At 38.4% G+C, this 10,594-nt stretch overlaps 1 protein-coding gene across 1 annotated transcript; it reads left to right on the top strand.

The window, feature by feature from the left end:
* Nucleotides 1-5,064: 5,064 nt before the first annotated feature.
* On the top strand, nt 5,065-6,018 carry Olfr1312 (olfactory receptor 1312). Its single transcript, NM_146362.2, has one exon. The coding sequence runs from the start codon at nt 5,065-5,067 to the stop codon at nt 6,016-6,018; it is 954 nt and encodes a 317-aa protein (NP_666474.1).
* The last annotated feature ends 4,576 nt before the right edge of the window (nt 6,019-10,594 follow it).

Here is a 10,594-nt window from a genome sequence, read left to right as displayed (position 1 = left end):
GAATTATTTAATTGACTTCTTTTTTTTTTTTTTTTTTTTTTTTTTTTTTTTTTGCCAGTCATGTTTGATTCTATCCTATGTCACAGGGCTGTGCTGCCTCTGACTCCTGGCTGTCCAGGCAGTGTCAGGTGTGGGCTCTCTCATCTTGAAGAATGGGTCTCAAGTTGGACTAGTCATGGATTGGTCACTCTCAAAAGTTCTATACCACCATTACCACAGACTTCTTCTAGGTAAGAAAAATTGTGGGTCCCAGGATTTGTGGTTAGGTTGATGTCCCAGTCCCATTGCTGGGAGTCTTGCCTGGTTATAGTAGATGGCCAGTTTGGGTTCCATATCCTGTATTACTAGGAGTCTTCACTAGGGTTACTCTTGTAGATTCTAGAGTTTCCACGACATTAGGTTTTCCACATCACCCCCAAGTGCTCCCACCCCAATTCCAATTGTTTCTCCCAGTACTCTCTTTCTACTCTCTCTCATGCTCCACCCTTGTCTGATCTTTCCGGTTCCCTCTTTCATTACCATCTGAACCAAGTCCACTTGCAAAATCTATTTTTTTTTAATCTACTCTATTTCCACTTTCTAGGAAGATCTATGCATCCCTCCTTGAACTCTCCTTGTTATTTAACCTCTCTGTGTCTGTGGACTGTAGCATGTTTAGCCTCTTTCCTTAACAACTAAAATCCACTTATAAGTGAGCACATACCATGTTTGTCCTTCTGAGTCTGGGACACCTCACTCAGAACGATCTTTTCTAGTTCCATCTATTTGCCTGCAAATTTCATGATGCCATTGTTTTTTAACAGCTAGTAATACTTCATTGTGCAAATGTAACATACATTTTTATCCATCCTTTGGTTGAGGGACATCTAGGTTTTTTCCAGTTTTGGCTATTATGAATAAAACCACAATGAACAAGGATGGGCAAGTGCCCTTCAGGTAGACAGAGGAATTTTTGGATATATGTTCACGAGTGGTATAGCAGGGTCTTGAAGTAGATTGATTCCAATCTTCTGAGAAACCACTATATTAATCTCCATAGTAGCTGTATAAGATTGCACTCTTACCAGCAATGGATGAGTGTTCCCCTTGCTCCACATCCTCACCAGCATGGAATGTCACTTGTGGTTTTGATCTTAGCCATTTTGACAAGTTTAAGGTAGAATTTTATATTAGTGCTAATTCTGATTTCCTTGATGTCTAAAAATGTTGAACCCTATAGGGGCTATTGTCTTATTGAGAAATTAATCAATGAATTAAATTTGCACTGAGAACTAAACATAGATACAGGGTTCTACGAGAGCAGCTGTGCTGTTTAAATTTGAAAATTCATTATTTGGTCACTAAAATGATGTGGCTAATGTAATGTGTTACTGAGTGGCAGATAGTACAGTTTGAAACATATTTTAGACATGGATGTGTGATGTCCTCTGCCTGTTCATATTCATTAGTATTTTTGAGTAATTTATTTCATGAGCTTGTCACTATTATGAGCAAGAGAAAGGAAGAAAAGCATTGATATTATTAGCATTTGTTGAGCATCTACAAATGGAGCACCTATCTATTGAGGACATAATTGTGTTTACGGCCATTCCACACTTGCCCTGACCAATCTTTGTTGAACACATGATTGTGATATTTGTTTCATTTCTCTAAAGTTAACCGAAATAAACATTTTAATTTGTTTAATAGAGAATTAAAACACTAGGTAAGGGCTTTCAGTATCCTTTCTGATAGAAGACAGTCCCTGGCTGAACCATGAGCTTAATCATGAGTCTTGAATCCAAAGCCTAGATGTTATCTTCTATCTGTTCTCTAACTAAAACTAAAACTACAATATAACATGATAAATCTTTTCATAGAATTATGGACAAAATGCTGTCATGTGATTTTGCCTTTGAGTGGTTTTAGAATCTAGATCATATGGAATATATTCTATGACAATAATTATATTTAGTCCCAAGCTTCATGTACTGATAGCCTGGAAAAATGTAAATTTTGATATTTGAGTTTTATTGTAATGTCAGATTGCTAGAGACATTTCTCAATACTTACAATTTTTGTACCTGATGCACACCAGTATCTGACATTTCACAGACTTTCCCTTCCCTGTGGACCCTTTTCCATTGTTTCAGAGAAAGGAACTATATATGAATATACCTATATTTAGAGCATGAATTTTGAATCTAGTTAACTCAACTAAAGCATTAATAAAACATGCTGATGATGCAAATGTTATAAAGGAAGATGTTATAGTTATGGTTAATATTTGACAAACCTTGAAGTTAAACTTCTTTTTTGAGATAAGAACTAAGGGCTTATAGATTAGAATAAGCTCTGTAATTTCAGCATGAATACAGTATTGAAAAACATAAACTATTTTGTTTTTAATAGAACCAGATTATATATTAATCTTTAAAGAAAACTGAAAGAACATAATACTTTTCATGTTGGCTGATCTATCACACAAGAAATATCTTTTTATTAAATTGGGAATGTGAAGGCTATTAAATTTAGAAATATCCATGGAATATAACATTTCACCATGACTGCTACTATCTTCTGTGTTTGATCACAATCTGAAAGTATGAGCATAAAAGCAGTTTCATCTTTTATAGAAGTTTAATTATCAAATTTATAGACATATTAATGGTGTTAATGAGGTGTTTAAGTATATGTGAACATTATGGAAATTACTAAAATTTCTAAAAGAAACTAAGTAACATTCACCTCACATATCTATTCATGATAAGAACATTGAAAATTTACTTGGCAATATTCACATTTATGACATAGTGCCAATTTTTTTTTTTTTTTTACACAGTGCCAATTTTAACCACATTCACCATGCTGCTCAAAATCTCCAGGAGCTCCTCACTTTGTTTAATTCACTATTTTTCTCCTTGACAAATACATTCCCTTTCCCCACAAAACATGCTTATGATGCATGTACTGGCTGGTTTTGTGTGTCAACTTGACACAAGCTGGAGTTATAACAGAGAAAGGAGCTTCAGTTGAGGATATGCCTCCATGAGATCCAACTTTAAGCCAATTTCTCAGTTGGTGATCAAGTGGGAAGGGCATACTGTGGGTGGTGCCATCCCTGGTCTGGTGGTTCTGGGTTCTGTAAGAGAGAAAGCTGAGCAAGCCAGGGGAAGCAAGCTAGTAAGTAACATCCCTCTATGGCCTCTGCATCAGCTCCTGCTTGCTGACCTGCTTGAGTTTTAGTTCTGACTTCCTTTGGTGATGAACAGCAGTGTGGAAGTGTAAGTTGAATAAACCCTTTCCTCCCCAGTTTGCTTCTTGGTCATAATATATGTGCAGGAATAGAAACCCTGACTAAGACAGATGCATCAACATATTTTCTTCTTCTATGAGTATAGCTTTTTTTGGTATATATTTACTTAATATTTTTCATATGCTATATTTTGATCATACTCCCTACTCCCAACCATTGTTCCCAGATTCTCCTCAATATACTACTCACTCCACTTTGTGTTCTCTCTGTGTCTCTAAAAAAAAAAAAAAAAAGAAAATCAAATCAAAACCCAAAAGACAAAATTACTAGAACAAAACAAAGAAAACCAAATCAACCATCAACCAACCAACCAACCAACCAACCAACCAACCAACCAACCAACCAACCAAAGCACACAAAAATATGAGTGCATTTTGTGTTGACTGATTTCTGAGCATGGGGCTTACCTTGAAGTGTGGCTGATCTCATCAGAATTACTCCACTGGACAAAACTAAGCCTCTCCCAGCAAGTATGAATTTAAAACAGCTTCTTGATTAGGTACAGTATCTTGTGCCTACTTCCCCTTCTCAGTGGTGGGAATTTGTGTGGCTTGAACTTCTGCATGTTATGATAGTCTATGTAAGTTCATATATGCATCGTATAAACTGTTTGTTGTGTCTGTTCCTGGGACATCTACCAATTCTGGATCTACCCATATTTCTAACTTCTCTTCCTGGATTCTTTAGGTTCCATTTCCTTTGAGATTTTTCCATAACAGTTTCCATGACTTGATTTTACTTACCATGGTAATTTCCAGGTTTGTTTATGTAGTTACAAAAAATATAGATCTTTTTCTTTTAAGGGTGAAAAATAGTTAGGGATGAAGGTGTGTGATTATTTTCTATATGCACCTATCAAAGAAGGCAGATTATTTACATATTTTTTGGATAATGCTACAATAATAATAAAACAAAATAATTTTTACTTGATAATGCCATTTCTTCTGAATATATACCCTATGGGTGAGAATTTCTCTAACATATGATAGTTCTTTAATCTTCTCCTCTCCTCCCCACTCCCTCCCCTCCCCTCCCCTCCCTTTCCTCCCCTCTCCTGTCCTCTCCTCTCCTCTCCTCTTTTCTCCTCTCCTCTCTTTCTTTTCTTCTCTTCCCTTCCCACCTTGCAATCTGTGCACTTCTCTTTTTGTTTTGTATTACTGAGGAATAAGCTCATGGTTTTATATATGGTAGACAAATGGAGATTCATTGTGCTATATCCAGTCTGTACTTAAACATTTGAAAACACTCCATTTTTTAGTAATATATGTATTGATTTTTCTCACCAACAGTTTATAATGGTACCCTCTATAAAAAGATTTATTTCTAAAGATTTTTTGTGTGTATTTGTATGTCTATGTCATATGTGGACATGTGCCTGTGGAGGCCAGACAAAAGTGTTAGATCCTCGGAACCTGGAATTATAGGTAGCTATAAGCTGCTCAACATGCATGCTGGCAACCAAACCTGGGTTCAGAGAAAGAGGAGAGCAAGTGCTCCTAACAGCTGGACCATCTTTCTGGGCCCTGATATAATCTCTTTAGAGACATTCAACCTTGTGATCTTTTTATTTTATGTTTACAAATATCTTTTCACATGTGTAAAGTCCTAGTTCAGTATGATTTTTGTCTGTAACCGTATTATTGCTTGTGTTGAAGTAAAAATAAGCTTTCATAATTTGGAGATTCTCCTATTCTACTAACACAACTGAAATTTAGAGTTTTTCTCATTTCCTCCTTCAGATAGCACTGCCCATAAAGCCAAAGGAAGGCATGAATCAGTCTGTGGTGTCAGAGTTTGTATTCCTGGGACTCACCAATTCTTGGAATATTCAACTATTCCTTTTTGTGTTCTCCTCCATATTTTATGTGGCAAGCATGATGGGAAACTCACTGATTGTGTTCACTGTGGTTTCAGACTCCCACTTACACTCTCCTATGTACTTTTTGTTGGCTAACCTCTCTTTTATTGACTTGGGTATTTCTTCTGTTACTTCTCCCAAGATGATTTGTGACCTGTTCAGAAAGCATAAAGTCATCTCTTTTAGAGGTTGTGTTACTCAAATCTTCTTCATCCATGTTATTGGTGGTGTGGAAATGGTTTTGCTCATAGCCATGGCCTTTGACAGATATGTGGCCATATGTAAACCTCTCCATTACCTGACCATTATGAGCCCAAGGGTGTGCATCTTGTTTTCAGTGGCCTCCTGGGTGGTTGGCTTTATGCATTCTCTGGTTCAACTGGCTTTCGTAGTAAACTTGCCATTCTGTGGACCAAATGTGTTGGACAGCTTCTACTGTGACTTTCCCAGGTTCATCAAACTTGCTTGCACAGATACATACAAATTGGAATTACTGGTCTCAATCAATAGTGGATTCATGTCTGTGGGCTCCTTCTTCATACTGATCATTTCCTATATTGTCATCATTTTTACTGTTCAGAAGCACTCTTCAAGTGGCTCCTCCAAGGCTCTGTCCACACTTTCAGCTCATGTTACTGTGGTGGTCTTATTCTTTGGTCCTGTGATGTTTTTCTATACATGGCCTTCTTCTTACACACACCTGGATAAGTTTCTGGCCATATTTGATGCAATTGTCACACCCTTTCTGAACCCAGTTATCTATACATTGAGGAATCAAGAAATGAAAATAGCAATGATGAGAGTATTCAGTAAGCTAATGGGTTGTAGGCAAATTTTTAAACACTTGAATTTTGAGCAAACTTAACTGAGCATAGAAGTTTATTGTTAAGCAATTTCTGAGAAAAGTATTTTTTTGTGTATTTCAATATGCTTATTTATACTCATATATTACACACACACACACACACACACACACACACACACACACACACACATATATGCTATTTTGTCTTATACTTACTAAGAAGGGACATTATCTTATGAAAGTGAGCCGAAATGTGCACACATTTCAAATATATTTCAAATATAATAAAACTCAATTCCTAAGGAATAATAACTACATGAAGTAAATTCTTAGACTTAAGGAAGATGGATGTTTATTTTAAGAAATTCAGAATAGAAAGCACCTCTCTCCTTTAAAAATATTTATTTCTATTTTGATTACTTTTGTATATATGTGTCTTTGCGTTTGTAAGTTCAGGTCTCTCTGCAAATTTGGAGAGGGCATTGAATATGCTGAAGATGGAGTTACAGGTTGTTTTGAACCATCTGACTTAGATTCTGGGAACCAATCTTGGGTCTTCTGAAAGGGTAGTACATACCCTTAAAAGCTGAACTATCTTTCCAGACTCTGTCTGCTTTTGAATAGAACTGTTTATGATAAGCAGAGGCTTTTTGCTACATTTCACAGAGCATTTATACAAGAATATTTAACCAGATCATTTTTTCCCCATGTGTCCACCTTGTACATACTCTCTCTTTTCCTTTTGAATTTTTACAGCTATGGGAGGAGGTTAGAATTTTTGAGTGTACATAAGAGTCTAACATATACATTTGCTTGGGTAGAAATTGTGTGAGGTATGTTTGTAACAGCAAGAAGGTGCCCAGGAAATGGGATTTTTTTCCTGCTGATTATAGTAGACTACTCAAAGACATTCAATACCCTTTACCTTTTCTTCCAATTTCCTCTTCTTTATTTATTTTGTGTTCCCATATCACTCCAAAAGAAGGCTGCCATTTGGATAGTCCAATACTCTCATTTTATTGTTTAATGTAGTGTCAGTGTCTTAGTCAGGGTTTCTATTCCTGGACAAAACATCATGACCAAGAAACAAGTTGGGGAAGAAAGAGTTTATTCAGCTTACATTTCCACATTGCTTTTCATCACTGAAAGAAGTCATGACTGGAACTCAAGCAGGTCAGGGAGCAGGAGCTGATGCAGAGGCCATAGAGGGATGTTCTTTACTGGCTTGCTTCCCCTGGCTTGCTCAGCCTGCTCTCTAATAGAACCAAGGCTGCCAGCTCAGAGATGGTTCCACCCACAAGGGGCCTTTCCCCCTTGATCACTAATTGAGAAAACGCCTTACAGTTGGATCTCATGGAGGCATTTCCTCAACTGAAGTTCCTTTGTCTGTGATAACTCCAGCTGTGTCAAGTTGACACAAAACTAGCCAGTACAGTCAGAAACAAAATGCGTAATATACATCTCTAGTGGTATGCTCGTATTCTACAAGTTTATAGGACCACTATTATTCTCAAAGTTTATATCCTGTCTTCAATCTCTACCTTTAGGTCCCACATGTCCCAAGTAAGTTGCAAATGTATCTTACTAATAAAAACCACAGGCATTGCCTAAGTTGGAAACACAGACAAACACAGTCTTCCTGGTCTCTTCTTCATGTTCCTCTCCTCTTTCATAATTTTAGATCTAAAGGTCCAGAGTGATATTCAACAATAACAAATATTCGACTTTCTTAATGGCACTCAGATTTTATAAATTCTAATTCCATTAAGGAATTTCTTATTGTATGCTATTTAGAGTAGTTTATTAAATACTTCTCTCATGAATCCATGAGTATACAGACACATCTCTCCATTCTCTTCATTTGTGCATTTAGAAAATGCCTTATCAATTCATATGTATCTGAATCATACTATCTGCCTTGGGCACCAAGTTTACAGCAAATGAAGTGTGAAAATGAGGTTGTAATGGAACTTAGGATTCTACCCATACATTTTACAATTTATAAACAGCCAACTTAGTAGATTAATGGAACACTCCTTAAGGTTATTGTTATGATTGGTATATTGCTCAGTGATGCATCATTTTCACAGTTATTCGGTGGTTATTTGGAAATGCATGAAAATCATGTGTTAAGTCAGCTTCCCCCATCCAGATCTTGCTGTCATAACTTCATGCCTGTCACCTGACAACTACATGCTCAGTGTACTTCCCCTAGGTAGCATTCCCATTCTGACTGTGACACCAAGCTTTTCCACAGGTCTATGTACAGGACTTGGTGAACCTTCCACAGTCTTTTGAGGGCCATAAGTGAGAATCTCTTTCTGTTTTTTATTAGATATTTTATTTATTTACATTTCAAATGTTATCTCCTTTTTTCCGTTTCCCCTCTGAAAACTCCCCTATCCCATCCCCTATCCTCCTGCTCACTAACCTACCCACTCCTGCTTCCCTGCCCTGGAATTCCCTTACACTGGGGCATCAAGCCTTCACAGGACCAAAGGCCTCTGCTCTCATTGATGTCCTACAAGGTCATACTCTGCTACATATGGGGCTGGAGTTATGGGTCCCTTCATGTGTAATCTTCGGTTGGTGGTTTAGTCCCTGGGATCTCTGGAATTTCTGGTGGGTTCATATTGTTGTTCCTTCTATGGGGCTGCAAGTTCCTTCAGCACCTTGGGTCCTTTCTCTAGCTCCTCCATTGGGGACCCTGTGTTCAGTTCAATGGTTGCCTTTGAGCATCCACTTGTGTATTTGTCAGGCACTGGAAGGCTCCTGTCAGCAAATACTTGTTGGCATCCACAATAGTGTCTGGGTTTAGTAACTCTATATGGGATGGATCCCCAGGTAGGACAGTTTCTGGGTGGCTTTACCTTCAGTTTCTCCTCTACACTTTGTATCTCCTCCTATGGGTATTTTGATCCCCCTTCTAAGAAGGACAGAAGAATCTCTTAACTCTACAGAAGACCTGATCTAACACTCAGTAGCTGCACCTATTTCTAAATGAACAGACATAACTTCTTATACCTCATTTACATATCCATACTGAGCTGCTCAAAGACTGAATTCAGATCCCTGTTTATCTGTGCTTAATCTTTTAAGTTTGGGTAATAGCAGAGCTCCAAACACCCATTCAAGTAAGGTAGGACCAGCTACCCACACCAAGGAACGCTGCTGAAGACCTATTTCCAGATGCCTTGGTTCCATCACAAAGCCCAAACATTAGTAACTAAGACAATATGTTCCCTGTTGCTACATCCACTCCAGTAGTGACTCGAGTGTCAGGCCTAGAAACCTGGACGCAGTCCAGAGGCAAAAAGTTCTCGGAAACTTAGTTTCCTGGAACCATGGCATCCTGTCCCCTTGTTAGTCGGGTGTATGGATCTGTGTGCTTTCTTTCAATATTGTTTTATTATAAGTGCCTTTAAGGATTGATTTTGACATATAGCTAAGTTAGATTAGCCTCCACCAGTGTTCCAATGTCCTAGGCAGTCCTTGAGCCGAACCTGGGCTTGGAATTCAGTAAGAATGTTACCTACTCAGTATCATTTAGAATTACCTCTAGTATTATAAGGGAGACAGTGAAGGAAATCAGGCATTACAATTTACTTGAATAGAGCTAGTAATCTCAGGGCTGGTCTACATAGTAATTACTTAGAACAATAGCCAAGTCACTCCCATACACAGGAATTTACAATGGCCTAGGAAGAAGGTGGGCTATGGTTTTAGGAGGAACTAAAGTATTATTCATGAAAGGATTAGCATAGTGGAATTCCCCCAGTGCATGTTTTTCACTAGGCCCAGAGGAATAGCATAATCAGGTATTTACTAAAGGATCCCTGGCGGTGGGTTTAACAATAGACTATCATTGCATCAGACCATTCATCTGGCTCCTGTGTTTAGCTGATCTTAATTAAGGGCTGTTCCTATCTCAGTTGTAAACACTGCCTGGCTCCCCCTAGCTTTTTATGTATGCATTTTCTTTGTTTTGTGTAAAGAACCATTATGGATGTACCTTGGTGGATGTATTCACCTAGCTTTCTTATTTTTCTTCTGTATTATAAGACTGGTGCTCACTTTAAGAAATTACATTCAGATACCACACTCCCTTGTGTTCGTGTCTGTTTGTCACCCTTTTCGTGCTGACTCCTACCCACCTGTCTGGAGCTCTCATTTCTCCCGCGGATTGAAGGGGGCCGACTGAGGCCGGTCCGCCGCACCCTGTTGCATGTAATTAAAAAAAAAAATGCACACTTGCTCCAGCTAGGCTCTGGAATCAGCAACCTTACGCTGGCTAGTCAGCCCCCATGCCTAGCTAAGGCTGTCCTGAGATCCCTGCTATGCTCTGACCACAGTCACTGCCTGTATTCACAAGAGCTTCGCCCTCTCCTCCTTGCCAGATGCCAGCAATAGCTGTTTCACATAGATCCCACGGCTGGCTTGCTAAGCCACCCAACACCCACCCACCCTGAGAACTCCTGGAGTTACTGCTTGCATTCTACTGACACTGGCAGAGCAAACCGCCAATGACCGCTCCTCAGTTATACCCTCTCTCTTGCCCACCTGAATCACTGTGAATGGAAAACACCAGGCAATCTTAATATTTCAAAATCAGACAAATGACACAACCACTGGATTG

The sequence above is a fragment of the Mus musculus genome, chromosome 2 (genome assembly GCF_000001635.26).
Source record: "Mus musculus strain C57BL/6J chromosome 2, GRCm38.p6 C57BL/6J".
Classification (NCBI taxonomy): domain Eukaryota; kingdom Metazoa; phylum Chordata; class Mammalia; order Rodentia; family Muridae; genus Mus; species Mus musculus.
Note: the sequence above shows the minus strand (reverse complement) of the source record. Positions and strands in the feature narration are given on the sequence as shown.

What these genes read in the sequence shown, in the direction of transcription:
- Olfr1312 (NM_146362.2), top strand. Translation starts at nt 5,065, where the DNA reads ATGAATCAGTCTGTGGTGTCAGAGTTTGTATTCCTGGGACTCACCAAT.